This window comes from Podarcis bocagei (genome assembly GCF_964188305.1).
Source record: "Podarcis bocagei genome assembly, chromosome: 6".
Lineage (NCBI taxonomy): Eukaryota > Metazoa > Chordata > Lepidosauria > Squamata > Lacertidae > Podarcis > Podarcis bocagei.
In genome coordinates this window covers 56,213,765-56,230,638 of record NC_138130.1, presented here as the reverse complement: position 1 = coordinate 56,230,638, position 16,874 = coordinate 56,213,765, and the positions used below count along the sequence as shown (strand labels likewise).

The 16,874-nt window shown below is 41.6% G+C and overlaps 1 protein-coding gene across 1 annotated transcript in view; it reads right to left on the bottom strand.

Moving 5' to 3' along the window:
- LTN1 (listerin E3 ubiquitin protein ligase 1) overlaps positions 1-15,704 on the bottom strand; it is a 29,419-nt gene extending 13,715 nt beyond the window's left edge. The window contains exons 1-15 of the mRNA XM_081199570.1: positions 15,504-15,704; positions 13,292-13,495; positions 12,417-12,515; positions 11,196-11,426; positions 10,113-10,165; positions 8,592-8,772; positions 7,932-8,105; positions 6,868-7,058; positions 6,190-6,337; positions 4,307-5,074; positions 3,096-3,137; positions 2,643-2,835; positions 1,448-1,687; positions 440-593; positions 67-217 (exon numbers count right to left, since the gene is read on the bottom strand). Of these exons, the coding sequence (XP_081055696.1) occupies positions 67-217; positions 440-593; positions 1,448-1,687; positions 2,643-2,835; positions 3,096-3,137; positions 4,307-5,074; positions 6,190-6,337; positions 6,868-7,058; positions 7,932-8,105; positions 8,592-8,772; positions 10,113-10,165; positions 11,196-11,426; positions 12,417-12,515; positions 13,292-13,495; positions 15,504-15,545 (2,871 nt within the window). The 5' untranslated portion in view covers positions 15,546-15,704. The remainder of the gene's footprint in view (positions 1-66; positions 218-439; positions 594-1,447; positions 1,688-2,642; positions 2,836-3,095; positions 3,138-4,306; positions 5,075-6,189; positions 6,338-6,867; positions 7,059-7,931; positions 8,106-8,591; positions 8,773-10,112; positions 10,166-11,195; positions 11,427-12,416; positions 12,516-13,291; positions 13,496-15,503) is intronic.
- Between the last annotated feature and the right edge of the window lie 1,170 nt (positions 15,705-16,874).

Genomic DNA, 16,874 nt, shown 5'->3' with positions numbered 1-16,874 from the left:
AAAAGTTAACTGCAAATGCTGACAGTAACTATTCACTATGCAATGACACTGTGGAAACTTATATACCTCATTGGATAGAGATCTCCGCATCTTTTCCCATTCAGACTCACTTGGAGTGAGCCAATCAAAATAATCCTTCAAAGTATAAGTAGGAACTTTATCAGCTTCCAAAAGTTTAGTCAACAAGTCATGAACTGCTGTGATCAAAACCTGCAAACTGCGAAGAAACCAGGTAATTAAAAAATAATGTATTTCACATCTTTCCATACAATGACATACCTTGAATGTTAAGACTCACACCTGCATTATTACGGCACCACTGAATTTCATAACAATTTCATTTTAACTAAGTTTTGAAACCACTTTCAAATCTTGATTTACGAAGCCTTGTTCAAATTGTGGTAGCCCCAGCAAAGAAATTAAGCAGTGCACTGCTTACCTTTTAACATCCAGCGTTGAGGACTGAAGTTGGTTCTTGACCCAGAATGCAGATCTCTGCAGGAAGGTGCTGTCTTTATGCATATCGCTAAGGTGATGCACAAGTGAAGTTAAGCCACACAACCATGTGTGCTTCAGCTTATTCACAAGGAAATCTACATCAATGGGGGGGAAATGGCTGAACATTTTAACTTCTGACCATAATGGGGAAGCATTAGTCATACTGCTAAATCCACGCGCATAAGAGCAGAATCCTGTCCTTGAGAGTTACTTATGAGCATGGGATCACCCCCTCACATACTCATGGAAGCTACACACATGCAATCCGCAACACACACACACACACACACACACACACACACACACACACACACACCATATGCCTCACAAAGGCTTTGGGAAGTGCCACCTCAAGGCAGTCCAGGCACCTTGCAGCCTCAGCTCCCAACTGAGCTAGCACCCTTGCTCCATGCCTTAAGTCAATGTACTTGTCAGTAGTGACAACTTTCAGAGGATAGAATCTTTCCTCTGTCTTCCCTCACCTCATGCCAGCTCCTCTTCACTTGAATGTTGGAACTGCCACTTCCAGAGCGTTCAGGGATGATTGCCAGCACTTAGGCATTACTGGAAGCAATATTTTGCTTCAGCTGAATGCACCAGAAGAGGAACGTAGCAACACAGGAAGTTGCCTTATACTGAGTCAGACTACTGGTCCATCTAACTTAGTATTGTCTACACCAGGGGTGGGAAACCTCCAGTCTACGGGCTAAATTTGGCCTGCCAGGCCTCCCTATTTGACTTGGGAGACCATTTCCCCCAAACCACAGTCTATTTGGAGATGCTAGGAATTCAGCCAGGGATCTTCTGCTAGTAAAGTAAATGGAAAGAAGATGGAAGATACTGTTAAACTCCAACTCTCATCAGCCTTAGTAGCATAGTCAATGGCCAGGGAAGATGAGAGTCATAGTCCAGCATATGGTATTATCAACGTATATTTATTGTGCAATACCTGACAAATGTGTTGTATCCTGGCTTTGTGCACACAACTGGAAAATGGTGAGCAACAAATCTTCTGATGAAGGCATCAACAAGCATCCTTTAACTGAGCTGAAAAAGTTAGAGGCTATGTCACAGATGAAAGACACCGACGGTTCTGTGTTTCCAGCTTCTGAAAGATCCTTTGCTTTAGACAGAGCTGCTTGAAGTTTATCAATAATCCTTTTAACATAAACTTCACCAATCAAGGACTCTATTGATTAAAAAAAAGGGCACATTTTAAGTTACTCCATGATCAATGTGTGCATGCTGAAATTACAGTGCTTACAGCCTGAGGAAACTGGACCAGCAGCTCTGAGATTCTTCCTTTGGCAGATAGGTAGGTAATACTGAACTGTATTTGTTTAGCTATAAGCCATAAAAAATAGAAAACAAAAAAACACATGTAGCATTGAGTAGCAATTTAGCTCTCAATTTCCTGGTCCCCAACACAAATGATGAAAATTATGTTACTTTGTGTGTTCCTTTATCAAACAGCAAAAAGCAAACAAACTTACTAGGTGAAACAAAGTTCTCCCTGAAACTAAACTCCAACAAATATTTTTCATGGGGATCTTTACAAAGTGGGCACTGAATAATGCAATGAACAATATCATAGAATCATAGAATCATAGAGTTGGAAGAGACCACAAGGGCCATCGAGTCCAACCCCTCTGTGGCGGTTTTACAAAATGTGTTGTCTGAAGCATAATTTCTTAATCCAAAAAAGCAGAGGGCATCATATTTAATTTCTGCAAAAGTGTTCCTATGTGGAGCTAAGTTTATCAGATCCAGATAGTTAGTCTTCTGACTTAATACATGGGTACAGTCGTGAAAATCTCAAGGAATGAAATATTGAGCATATGAGTCAAATAGTCTTTCCCATGTACAAAAATCCTTAGCTATGGTTCAGATATAGACTTGATCTTGGTCAACTGGCTAGCAAGATCTCTGTCAAGTGTATGTTAATCAGCTACTTGCTTTTGGCATTCCATATCTCTGAAGCCCTGAACCTTGGCTTCTTACTGGGATCTTATAAAGAATAAATGCAATATTATATTATTCACCTTAACACCACCATTGTCTCACACTTCCCACCCATGACTAGCCTGTCTGCCAGCTCTTGCAGTTAATTTTATTCTTTACTCAGGTAAACTGAAGCCACCTACCATTTTTAATAAGCTGAGATAACACCAAGCTTAGTAGAGTCCATCTTTCTGAATGAAAAGATTCTGCTGAAGCTACTGTCGTTTTCAAACTTGTGTTGCACAAGTCATCAGCCAGAGTTACAAGCTTTTCTCCTAACACATCTCCTTTCAGCCAAGCAGAACACAATGAATGTTTCTCCGAGTTTGAACATGCCTAAAACATTAAAAATACCAAAGTATATTTTAGTGATGGTTTAATTAATGTCCAAATATACTGTACTAAATTATATAGACATGTGTCTATAGTTAATTACCAATTGTGGAAGTGATTCAGCACAGAAAGGGCTTTTTCATCTTAAGCACACACAGAAAATGAGACAGATATTTACATAAAGTGCAATAAAACTCTGTTTAAATAATCTTAAATTCATGCTTCTCTGGATACAAAACTAGTATGTGTAATCTTGGATATACCTTTTGAATTATCTGAAGAAGAATATTCCATTTCAGATCCATCTGAAACAAAAACAGAAAAAAGAGAGAACATCAACAATGTGACAAGTAGAAACTTAAAACAATTTGTGTGAAAAGTTTAACATTTATAGCCAATGTAGCATAATGGTTAGAGTACTGGACTAAGGTATGGGAGACCTGGGTTCAAATCTTCCCTAAGTTGAGCTCCTTGCAGGGAAGGTAGGATACAAATACAGTGGTACCTCGGGTTAAGAACTTAATTCGTTCTGGAAGTCCGTTCTTAACCTGAAACTGTTCTTAACCTGAAGCACCACTTTAGCTAAAACTGAGAGGCTTCCTTGCAAGTGGTTCTGCCGGTGGGGAAGCCACATTTCCCCCTTAAAGTAGCCATGTCGCACTGTCATCAGAATCATGGCAGGTGGAAATGTGGGACAGAGCCTTCTCATCCTCAAAACTGCTCCAGGGGGTTGAGAGAGAACATACTGGGCAATTTGGGAGTGCATGGAGAAAGGAGAGGAAGGGGAAGCCCTGTTGCATAAGTGGATCTCCACTCGTGCTGTGTTGGATACAACCCTAACTTTCTAAATTTAAATATGACATGACTAAATTAGCATAGGTATTAGACATTTTTTTCTTTTCCAATCCTAAATATCCAAAATGTTTCATTTCAAATCTGAATTACATTAGAGAAAACTGAAATTCATAGCCAGCAAGTTAAAACAATTACTAATCCAAACTGTTAAACTTCTCTCACCACCAGTCTACAAAATCATAGCAAATCGAATACAGTGGAACCTTGGGTTGCGAACGTGATCCATGCGGGAGGCACGTTCGCAACCCGCAGCATCCACAACCCGCAGCACTGCGTCTGTGCACGTACGTGATGCAATTCAGCGCTTCTGCGCATGTGCAAAGCGTGATTTAGTGCTTCTGTGCATGCGTGAGCGCCAAAACCTGGAAGTAACCCATTCAGGTACTTCTGGGTTTTGGCGCGTCCGTAACCCAAAAACGTGCAACCCGCAGCTATCACAACCTGAGGTATGACTGTAGTTCAGTTGGTAGGTAAAGCATGAGACTTTTAATCTCAGGGCTGTGGGCCCGAGCCCCTCAATGGGTGAAGGATTCCTGCATTGCAGGGGGTTGGACTAGAATATCCTTGTGGTCCCTTCCAACTCTACAATTCTATGAAACTTATTTTTAAGAAAGTGTACCTTTGTTAAGTCATTTAGAATGTTTTCTCTCTCTGGGGCACTGCTGCAGCAATGGAGGACACTATACAAAATATCAACCAGGAAATCTGTCTCTTTTCTCCAGTCTTCTTTCAGCCAACCAATTAGATTTTCATAGAGAAATTGGATAGAAGGATTTTCATACTGAAGCTTTGCAACTTCCTGAATACTGGTCCTATTCTCCAACAGCACCTGGAAAACTCTACTGGAGGCAAAGTTACTTAGGAGAGCAGAGAGGAACTTTAAGTGCCGGTCAGACCTTTGTTCATTGGTATACACAATACTCAGTTCTGCAAGTTTACAAACTAAATCTTCTAAAGGCTCTTTCTGTAGAGGGGAAAGATGTTGTGCATGAATAAGAGTCCCAGGATCATTGCTGCTTCTCATATCAACAACATTTTCATGTTCAGTGTTGCTTTCAGGTTCATCATCTTCTGCAAACCTGATCTTCACAGCTTTTCTTCTGCTTGGTTTTATCTTATTTTCTGGGTTCTGAAGGATTTGTAGCAAAGAGGACACAGCAGCCAAAGATTTCTCATCTGCGTCTATTACATCAATGTGCCCCACACATATAGTTGAAAGGCCATCCCAAAAGTCCGACAATATTCTCTGGAAAGTGGGAGCAGCTCCATCACCACTTGAAATTTCTGCTCGCATATTCCAAAAGCGCAAGGCGTCTGCTACCTCAAAAAACAAAGGTCCATTTTGTAACCTGGGCTCTTTAATCACTGTGTCAATGAGGGGAACTAGCTGTAAAGAGAAAATACATTCATTTTAGTGCAGAGATTAAACTAGGACATGATGTAGAAAATGCTGATCACTACAAAAAGTGACCCTTCCTTTTGGTGATTTCCACCCATGTACCCAAGTATGGTGAAAAGAGGGTGGGAGAGGGAGAAGTGGGATGTGTCCAGGCTGCAACCTAATTTGCTGTGCTGTTGCCATAGGCAATGAAAATCGTCACAGCAAACAGAAAACTTAACAAAATGGGGGTTGTGAGAAGGAGAAGAGAATGGTATAGCTAGGTCTGCCATACATCCGGGATTTCTGGAAGGTGTCCAGTAGAAGTCCCGTTTTGGGGGGTGTTTTTGTAAACACCCAAAGCTTTGGGGTTTGTCTAAAAAGAGCTCAACAGTTGTGGGGTCTTCCTAAGAAAAGCTCAACAACTTTTGAGGTCTCCTGGATGTTACTTTTTGAAAGATGGCAACCTAGGCATAGCTATAGCTATAGCAGCAGCAGCAGCAGCAGCAGCAGTGCGAAAAGCGACAGATAAATATAAATATTCTGAAAGGTATTTACCACAGACCTAGTTCATTTAGCTGTTCGCACAATCCTTAGCATCAATGAGCTGGAGACGATGCACATGAGGAGCTGCCCTCCCCAGTTGATTGACAGGGTGAGGGGAGTGTACTTGCCAGCACCAAACACTGTTTAGCAGACTGAGGGAAGCACAACAGTCGGTCTAAACTGGGCTCCCCACAGTCTGCCAAACAACTAGTTGGGGAGCTCAGGTGAAAACTGTGGGTGGGTGTAAATTTGCCTGTAACTTGAGTAACTCAAGGCAGGCTGTAAGGAATGAGCTAACCGGGGAGTGGGGTGGAGGGAATTTAAGTTGCTGGGTAGCTGGTAGTGAACTTGGAGCCTGTGGGTTGACCACCTGTGATCTAACATATTTATTTGTTTTAGCCTAGGAAGTATTGCAGTCATAAAGGTGGTGAAGAGGGCCACTTGTGGCTATCTCCTATTCAAATTCCTTGCATCAGAGAGTATTTCAGCCATTTTATTACAGATATTTAGGCAACTGACTAAAACTCAAATTACTAAAAATTATTAGAAGTAAGTGATATATTCCCATGAAAAAATACCTGATCATTTATAAGCATTTCTTGAATTTTAATTTCTTCTTCTTCTTCACCTATATTCTGTAGCACTGTAAATCGTAAACATTCCATGAAAGCCGAAAGGATTGCTGAACATTCTGAACGGCTAGCCATAGCTCTTTCAGTCAACAACCTAGACAAACACAAAATTGAGAAACATTATAAATTTCATTTATAGTTTTGAATTCAAATGTAATCAAAGAGCCTGATTTAACTAACAGTTCCCACTAGCAGTTGCCTGCAAGCTTGTGCTGACAGAACGGTCTCCTTAGCGCTATGTTGAATTCTTCCCAATGAATGCTATAGCTTTACACTGTGCTGAAAGTGCACTGATTGGAAAATCAGAAGCACAGAACTAGATTAGAAGAACAAAGAACAATATTTTTAAAATAGTAATCAATGTATTACTATGATGGGTGCATTGAAGTATACAGAGCACTGTTGTTTAGCATCTACAATTGTAAAATGTGTTTAAATTATAGGATGCATTTGATCGTGTCACACAGCAGGTGAAGTAGATCTGGGGAGCGAAGGTGAAAAGGGTCTCTCTTCCTGCAACACCAGTGGATACGACCCATTTGGATATTACCCACTATACATTCCCCTTCATTTCCAAACATGTACATGGCGATCTTTAATCAAAAAAGAACTAGCTGTTCATACCCTTGAATTATGGTGGTGAAAAATGTTCTACAATAGTCCAGCTTCGGTTCTGTAATACCATGAGGTATCTTGCTAATGAAAGGCAAGAGATTAGGATATATAATTGTAGCAAGACCACGTCCTCCTTCTCGAAGGACTGCCCATATTTTAGGCAGGACTCCCTTTTTTGCATTCACATGACTCCAACAATCCTACAGAACAACACAAGGTTCAGAAGTAAATTAAAGACTACTCAGCTAGCTTGGAAAGAGCAACCTAACAAATGCATAATCTATTTCATGGAGTAGCCCTCTGGGCCACACTGCAAAAGAAGCATGCTAATTTGACATACTCACAAATTTGAAAGTTAATGAACGTTCTAAGAGACAACAGGAAAATAAATGTTAAGTGAGGTGATATTTAAGCAGAACTTAAACTAGACCTCTTTTCAGGAAGTTGGGGCCTATATAATATTTGCTTCTACATCAAAGTAATGACATAGTTTTATGAACTCAATTTTCCACGTTTTTGAAATTAATATTCAGCCAAGTGATCAAACTTTTGCAGAACTACTCAGCCTACATTTCACATATTGCAAGTTGTAATAATTGTGGGTTCTGGTTCTACATAAGCAGATCTCCTGAAACTGATCTGTGAATTATCAGTCTAATGAAAGAGTCAAAACGTCAGAGGTTTTTGAGTGTGCTAGCTGAACTAAAGAGAAGCATGCAGTGGGACTAAGCTGGTGCCTACGCACTGAATAATATCAATTACTTTTAAAGAAGCATGGTCTGCATACATGGGTAGGCAAACTAAGGACCCTGGGCCGGATCCGGCCCGCAGACGGTCCAGGAATCAGCATGTTTTTACACGAATAGAATGTGTCCTTTTATTTAAAATGCATCTCTGGGTTATTTGTGGGGCAAAGGAATTCTTTCATTTTTTCCCCTTCAAAATATAGTCCAGCCCCCCACAAGGTCTGAGGGATGGTGGACCGGCCCCCTGCTGAAAAAGTTTGCTGACCCCTGGAAACAAGTCCCTGAGAATTGTGAGAAATAATGCTTCCATTTAGCCCACTGTATTACCTCAATAGCAGTAAGGACATGAAGTGCAGCTTCCCAAAGAGCAGGGCAAACAATGGCATCACTGTCATCAATGCTGAGAAGAACCGCTGGGCAAACTCTTGAAGCTTCAGCTTTCATTGACTCAGGAATGTACTGACAAAAAGCAGAAATCAGCCCAAAAAAAGCTGAACGAACCTGAAGGAGAGGAAGGAGAGGGAAATTTAAACATTTTCAAGCAGACACTATGGACTGTAACAGGGTTATGACCTCCATATCTTGGCAATCCATGTAAAAATTCAGCAATGTACCATATTTTTTGCTCTATAAGACTCACTTTTTCCCTCCTAAAAAGTAAGGGGAAATGTGTGTGCATCTTATGGAGCAAATGCAGGCTGCACAGCTATCCCAGAAGCCAGAACAGCAAGAGGGATTGCTGCTTTCACTGCGCAGCGATCCCTCTTGCTGTTCTGGCTTCTGAAATTCAGAATATTTTTTTTCTTGTTTTCCTCCTCCAAAAACTAGGTGCATCTTGTGGTCTGGTGCGTCTTATAGAGTGAAAAATACGGTATATGAAAAGGCCAAAAAAAAAAGTGAATGAAAGCAAAGGGTTCAGAACAGATAATCATGACTGACACCATTTTTAAGATCCGTTTTAGAAAGTGGACAAAAAGATAAACATACCGGTGGGGAGTTGTGCTTCCCGTATTTCCAAAATTTGTTTTGAGTCAGCAGAGGTTTAAGTTTCTCCTCCAATGAACTATTCTCATTACTGGGCAACATACAAATCAATTTCTTTAAAGCTAACAAAGAACATGTCAGAATTCGAAAGAATTTGGCCTCCCTTTCTTCCTCTGGCACAGTTCTATTAAAACAAAAGAATTGAATATATAAGCTATATAGTTTTACAGTTCAGTCATGAACACAATTTTCATATTTGATTTTAAATCATTTGTTAAAAAGGATAGCACAACCTCACTCTGAAAGCTAGTCCCTCTCTGAATATCCCACATGGTAAAGGTAAAGGTAAAGGTACCCCTGCCCGTTACGGGCCAGTCTTGACAGACTCTGGGGTTTGTGCGCCCATCTCACTCTATAGGCCGTGGGCCAGCGCTGTCCGGAGACACTTCCGGGTCACGTGGCCAGCGTGACAAAGCTGCATCTGGCGAGCCAGCGCAGCACACGGAACGCCGTTTACCTTCCCGCTGGTAAGCGGTACCTATTTATCTACTTGCACCCAGGGGTGCTTTCGAACTGCTAGGTTGGCAGGCGCTGGGACCGAGCAGCGGGAGCGCACCCCGCCGCGGGGATTCGAACCGCCAACCTTTCGATCGGCAAGCCCTAGGCGCTGAGGCTTTTACCCACAGCGCCACCCGCGTCCCTTATCCCACATGGTACATATACATAAAAATATCAATCTGAGAGGTCTGAGAAACAGCATTAGTCTTAGAAATAATGAAAAGCTTTTTACTAATCATCACTACCAATATTGCACTACCAAATTAAATTCATCTTCTAATTCACTCTAGACATTATATGTCCTTTGTCAGGAAGCAAAATTATAACAATTTTTTTCAAGCATAAGTTCTCACAAGCAAACCAAACTACTAGACCAATCTGCATTGGCTCCGGGGCAGATACTAGCGAGGGGAGGAGGCGCATTGTGCGCCCCGACACTCCTCACTGTGGCGGGCGCTGTACTGGCTGTGACGTCGCATGGGGGCGGTGCGTGCATTAGTCACGCACCGTCCCGACATCACCTTCCCGCCCGCTGTCAGATCGTGGCTCCGGAGATATATTTGTTTTAAATGTCGCAATGGTTTTGCGGCTCCCAGTTGTTGTTTTTTCTTCGGAAACGGGTCCAAGTGGCTCTTTTTGTCTTAAAGGTTGCAGACCCCTGTACTAGACCAATCAGCATTGACTGTGAAATATTAAAAAGAAGGCAGTGTTCTAAACATACTATTGCTTTAATCCAGCAGTGCTCTGAAAGCAAGATAGATAGATAGTACACACAAAACTCCCATATATGCAAGGGCTTCTATTTAAGTGAACGAGGAAGTCTCCTTTATATATATGCACACAAAATTCTGGACAGGGAGAAATGCTTCCCATAATTTGATATAATGGATATGAAACACGCTTCTAAGTTTTACATATTTATTGTGAATTAATACAAAACAAACATATTTATATAGAGGTACATACTGTGGATCACTTAGTGTATCAGGTGTTTCTTTCAAAAGGTGATCTTGGAGTACCTAGAGAAGAATCAACTAGATGTCCTTAAATGGAAAATAAAATTATGCCATGCTCATAGAAAAGTTAATATTAAGTTTTATAAACCAAAACAATTACAACATTTTGTTTCTTTCATCTTAGAATTTCCAAACTGTGAATCACTTCAAAATTAATGAGGAACAAATGTGTGACTTTGTGTATTTTTCCTTCTTGGTTAAACAAGCTCAACTATGCATGCCAGGAGCATCACAGCTTCTATTTTGATAATATCAGCAGCTACAAGTAAAAATGGCCAACAAGTAAAAATGAATTTGCATTTCTAACACCTTTTCTCTCTCACTAATATTCACTGCCTAAATTGGAGCGTCACAATGCATTATGATGTTTTATGATGGGTATGAGGGGCAGCAAGTCTTGGATTCACACATTCCTGCCTCCCACTCCTGTGTGGTCAAGAAAATACATAAAAGCTTTTCTTTTGTTTTCAGTAAAATAGCAGCCTTCCTCTTCATCTGAACTGGGGATTGTAGTTTAATACTAAGTCTCAAAACAAGTCAACTTCAAACCATCGGTTATGAAATTGGTTTGTCTTGAAACTAATTATAGTGAAAACAATGATCCTGGTTTTAGACAAAACTTTCTCTGTCCATACTACATCTGAAATAATTAAGAAAAGAACAGAATATATATTTCATGTAATTAAGAATCAAACTCAAAACTAGAGGTATATCTAATGTGACAACAACAATAACTTATTATTTATACCCCGCCCATCTGGCTGGGTTTCCCCAGCCACTCTGGGCACCTTCCAACAAAATATTAAAAATACATTAAAACACCAGTCATTAAAAGCTTCCTAAACAGGGCTGCCTTCAGATGTCTTCTAAACGAAAGATAGTTGTTTTTCTCTTTGACATCTGATGGGAGGGCGTTCCACAGGGCGGGTGCACTACCGAGAAGGCCCTCTGCCTGGTTCTTTTCAATCTTTTAAAAAGCCAAAACGCAACTAACATAAACCTTTAACATAGTCATACAGACTGGAAAACTCACATTCAGAATTTCATCTTTACAAAATACTAAGGCTTCAGGCTGTTTGCTTGGTGGAAAGGCTTTTTCAAATGCCACTTTAGCTGCTGACGCTGCGGGAGAGTAAGTATCACACTGAGCTATCAGCCAGTGTCCCATAAGACTTCTTAAATGAGGAGCCAAATGTTTCTTAACTTTCAAAATAAGCTGCTCAAAAGCTTGCTGTGTTGCTTCTCTGACCCGACGATCATGATCCTACAATAAATATTGGGGGGGAAACCATAGGTAACTATATATATAAATAAACAGGCATACTATACAGATGTACCACTTAAGAGCTCAGTATTTATATTAGTCTCTCAGTTTCTGGAGCAAAAAATCAAAAGCTACTTGGCATCAATTCTGACATTTAAAAACCAAGGTAAAGGTAGAAGGACCCCTGACCGTTAGGTCCAGTCGCGGACAACTCTGGGGTTGTGGCACTCATCTCGCTTTATTGACCGAGGGAGCCAGCGTACAGCTTCCGGGTCATGTGGCCAGCATGACTAAGCCACTTCTGGTGAACCAGAGCAGCGCACGGAAATGCCGTTTACCTTCCTGCCGGAGCGGTACCTATTTATCTACAAGAGCCAGTGTGGTGTGGTGGTTAAGAGCGGTAGTCACGTAATCTGGGAAACCGGGTTCGAGTCTCCGCTCCTCCACATACAGCTGCTGGGTGACCTTGGGCCAGTCACACTTCTGTGAAGTCTCTCAGCCCCACTCACCTCACAGAGTGTTTGTTGTGGGGGAGGAAGGGAAAGGAGAATGTTAGCCGCTTTGAGACTCCTGAAGGGGAGTGAAAGGCGGGATATCAAATCCAAACTCCTCTTCTTCTTCTTCTTCTTGCACTTTGACGTGCTTTCGAACTGCTATGTTGGCAGGAGCAGGGACAAAGCAATGGGAGCTCACCCCGTTGCGGGAATTCGAACCGCCGACCTTCTGATCGGCAAGCCCTAGGCTCTGTGGTTTAGACCACAGCACCACCCACGTCCCTAAACCAAGGTATACAATATTATCTCAAGCTTTCCCATACTCCTTTGTAAATATGAGTCGTTCATAAAGCACAAAGTAGTTCTATACCAAGTCACAAACTTTCTTCAAAACTAATCATACCCAGTACAATAGAACCATGCACTGATTTCTTTGACAATTGTCAGAGGTATAAACCTGTCCATATTCACCATAATCCAAGAGTTTAATACTTACAACAGATATTTTACAATAAATTCTAGGCCAATACGGTAGGACTCCTTTAACAATCTCTGTTTCTCTCTCCTTACACATTGTTCCAAATTCTTGCATAGCCTGAAATTAAAAAAGAGAAAATGAGCATGATTTCCAAACACTGATAGTCTATTATCCTTCCCATATGCTTTATGACTGCACTTGTCTCTACACATGCAACTTTAAAGACTGGGGTAACCTTTTTCACATCACTTTCCATCAGCTCTGGATAACTATTTTACAGAACATGCTAAAACCATGTAAGGCCTAAACATAATATAAAACGAAGGATATCAAGTATTTGTTGAAATCCTCCATTCCTACCCTTCAACTACAATCAGTGCAAGCATATATGCATTTCTTTGTGAGTAAGTCCCACTCAACTCAGTAGGACTTACTTCTGAATATACACATGTATAGGATATACAGCCTGGAACCTTGTGAATCACTTGGTAACCCAAAGACTAAGGGTGAATTCTATCCACATTTACTTGAGAGTAAGTTCAACTGAGTTATAATGGGATTTATATACGAGTAAACAAGCTACATCTCTTGTTGACATACATGGGACTTGCATCATGATATTATACTTAGTTTACATAAGCAAGCCCATCAAGTTTAGATGGACTTAATTCCAAATAAAGTTGCAATCCTAGGCTTGCCTAACCATTAAAATATGCAGCTAAACAAATCACACAATACCATATAGTGCAACAAACCATTTGTTACAAATAAACTGAAAGTAACTGTTTCTTTCTCCGGTGTATTTCTATCCTCATGTTATTTGTCTAAACTTGCTTTAAGTAGCATATTAATAAATAATTACTAGGCATTTAAGAGCAGTACAACAAACCTACTTTCAATTTGGTTGTAACATCTCTCTTGGAAAGTTTTCTCAGCACCATTCGAAAGTCAGCATCCACAAGGCTATCTATTTCTTCAGCGCCTTGAATCGCAGGGACATAGCCTAGGTCACTTGAAGATGTGCCGAAGCCAACAAACCCAGGAACACTTCCTCGTTCTTTGGCAAGAAGTTCTGCTGCTCTACCACTGCTAGAGGGCTATTTTTTTAAAGAAAGGGAGAGAGAGAGAGAGAAATGGAGAGCTTACTTTTACAGAACAATTCTAAAATTTCTGTTTACCGACAACCATTTTGGGGCATATTTTTGTGCCCCAACAGCTGCAATTCTTTATCTTATGACTGAAAGAACTAATCCAACTGGCCCAAAACCATTATTCTCATTAGTTGCACTGCTGCTTCTTCAAGTCTTAACCCAACACTTTTTTCTGTGCTCACAACTCTATTCTCTCTAGAAGCCTACATTTTAGATAAATTCCAAAAGAATAGCCATGCAAGTCTGTTATAGCAAAAACGACGAGTCCCGGAATCTTAAAATTATCACAATAATTATATTTGTCCTTAAGCTACTACAGGATTCTTGTTATGTTTACATTTAGAACAGTTTGGACTGCATTGTTGGGGAACTCTCATGTCCATCCCTCTCCTGCCAGATACACACAGTGACCCCGTTAGCACATAACAACAAGCCAAACCAGGGCTTAACAAGAACATGTGAGTGTGAAGGTTCCCAGAGAACAGATCACAATGATTTTAACAATAGGGAAAACAAGAAATGGAGAGCAGGAAGAGGCAAATATATCAAAGCTACAGAAGCCTTGTTCAAACACTGGTCATAGGTAGGAATGAACACACGGGCACAAGAATTGGGAACACACCAGCAAGTCCCATCCCCGATTTCCACACATTCAGCAGATTATGCACAGTGTCCGCACATTCTATTTTTCAAGGATATTTATAAGGGACTGTACGCATATAGACTTTTTGCACTAGTTCCAAAAAATGTGGAGTTCAAAGGTGGGACGAGTAGAGTGTCAGTAAGAAGCCAACCCCCTACTTCCTGCTTGGAATAAACACTTGAACATTGTTGGGGAGGGGGAAATGGGAAACAGGAAGATAATACAGGATGATCTTAAAGCAAAAAAATCTATGCAGTTAATTGCATTTATGCCTGTTAAAAATCAAGGCTCTGCAGAGCTTCTGGCTACCTTATCCTCACAAGAAACCTGTAAATTGGTTGGGCTGAAGGATTATGTGAATACAGATAACCATTTAATTGCAGCAACATACTATAAGGTACATGTAAAAAATTGCAGCAATATACTATAAGGTACAGATTGGAAAACTGTCAATCTGTATTGTTGTACAAAGTGATAAGGATAATTTTACCACATTTCAACACCTAACTTGGGGAGCAGGAGAGTGCTAAAATGCTCCTTAACACTTGATAGGGCAATACAGATGACAAAATTACCAGTTTGATAATTTACAACTTGGTATACAGCTGCCCCTGTTTATGTGTAGTGATCTGAGCTTCATTGCTAAGCACAGATTGGAACACAAGTCACGTCCAGTACTCTTATCCACCATACCAGGAATATATTACACAGTTAAGTGTGTTAGATTAGCTGTACTCACAGTAATAGCAGGGAAAGAGACTGAAGTAGAAAGGGATGCAGCCTTTCTTTATATTACATGTTTATGGCAAAGTGGCGAGGGAAACCGATTCCTGTAAGCTAAAAAACGGAGCCAAGGACAGGGGTTCTTCCGAACTAATTGTCAAATACAAAGTCAAGATCATATGGACGTGGCGCGACGAAAGAAAATCAAGAAGCCCTAGCAAAAAAAAGCTTGCCCTCTGAGAACTGTCGTGCTTTCAACTCTCCTTATTGATCCGAGTGTGATCTGGACACTATTTACAAACTTGCAACTGCTAAAAGGCCTCGGACAGGAAGAATTCATCCTCCCTTTGGAGAGGGTTTTATGATACTGGTGATGGCATACGCCGCCTCTTTCCCCCGCTCCTCCCTGCCCCGACAGACGTTGAATCACGCAGCCCTTGAAAGAGAAGGCTGTGGGAACCAGGCTCTCCTACACGTGTACGCCAAAGGGGAAAGCAGGCCCGTGCTGGATGGGGAAAGCTGTTGCCGTTTTTGATTCAGTTCCCTCCGGGGGCGAACACATAACATACCCACATGCCCCTCACTCACCCGCACGTTGCCCTTCGTTCGCTGCTTGTTCTTGCCTCCCATGGCGGCGGCGAAGTCGGAAGCAAGCAGGCAGCCCGGCCCAAGGCAGCTGGTCCCGGGCAACAGACGTGGGGAAAGGAGGGACGGCGCTTCCGGGCTCGATGGCGGAGAGGCCGCCCCCGGAGACCGGAGTCTCCTCCCCTCTCGCGCCTCCCTCGCTTATTCTTGCTCTTCCACCGAATCACGCCTCTTTCATAACCGCTTTGGGAGCTCGAGACGCGGCTCGTGGGGGTTGAATTCAACCCCGTTTGTCTTCTAGGTCCCAACCACTTTGATGAGCCTAAATACGGGGCTGTTCTTCCCCCCGGTTCTTCCACTTTCCTCTGTTCTTCCCGCCTGTCGATATTATTAGACTGCAAGCTTCTTCGAGAACATGCAGTCGCCGGATTTACGTATAAGCTTAAACAAACTATAGCTTAGGGCCCCACTCTCTTGGGGGGCCCAAAAAAAAATTAAAGGGGAAAAAACCTGGATGTACATTTCCAAAATATAAGATAAAAAACAAATAAAATAAAACCTACATACAGCAATAGTGGCAAATGGCTTTAGATACCTGTCAGGTCCATAAATTACCATATAGCATATATTCAACACACACACAAAAATAACAATTTGTTGTTGACAAAGGACAGCTGGTCATATAAAGGGCCCCATTACCTTCAGTAGCTTAGGGCCTCATCAGACCTAAATCTGGCCCTGCCTGTGCCTTTGGGCTCTGCAGCAGAATCAAGACTATGGGGTTTACACATTTTGGTCCGCAATCTGCTCACCAAGAATAATTGTGCTGTTCTTTTTTGTTGTTGTAAAAAAAAAGTCATTTTCACAGGCACAGGCAGGGTTCAGTCTCACGTAGATTCCTCTGATACCCCACTCAGACCATATATGTCAACTCCTAGGGGCCAAGGTTCCTTCGGTTCCCCACCCCACCCCACATTGATGGACGTTACCATTCAAACGGTGTGCGTGTCCCGTGTCTAGTGATCAAATGTGAAGGGCAGGGCTTACCTCCCCGCCCGGCCCCCACATTTCATTCAAGTTGGCACCCCTGCCTCAGACACTTCATGTGTGCCCTGATAAATAGGGCTTTTAAAAAACAAGTGATCTTAGTAGCATACATGGAATCTGACAGGAGGATTTTTTTTCCAGTTTAGGATTAGGATAGTGTTCAAATTATGTACTGGAGAACTCAGGGGCTCATTGGGGGTAGTTCAATGGAGGATCTGTAAGGTGGATCTTTCCCTGAAAGCCTGCTCATTGCTAATTATTTTCCCTGTAACATGCCGCTGTAGGATACTGGATGCTTAAAAGTTGTACTATAGGTACAACAGTGAC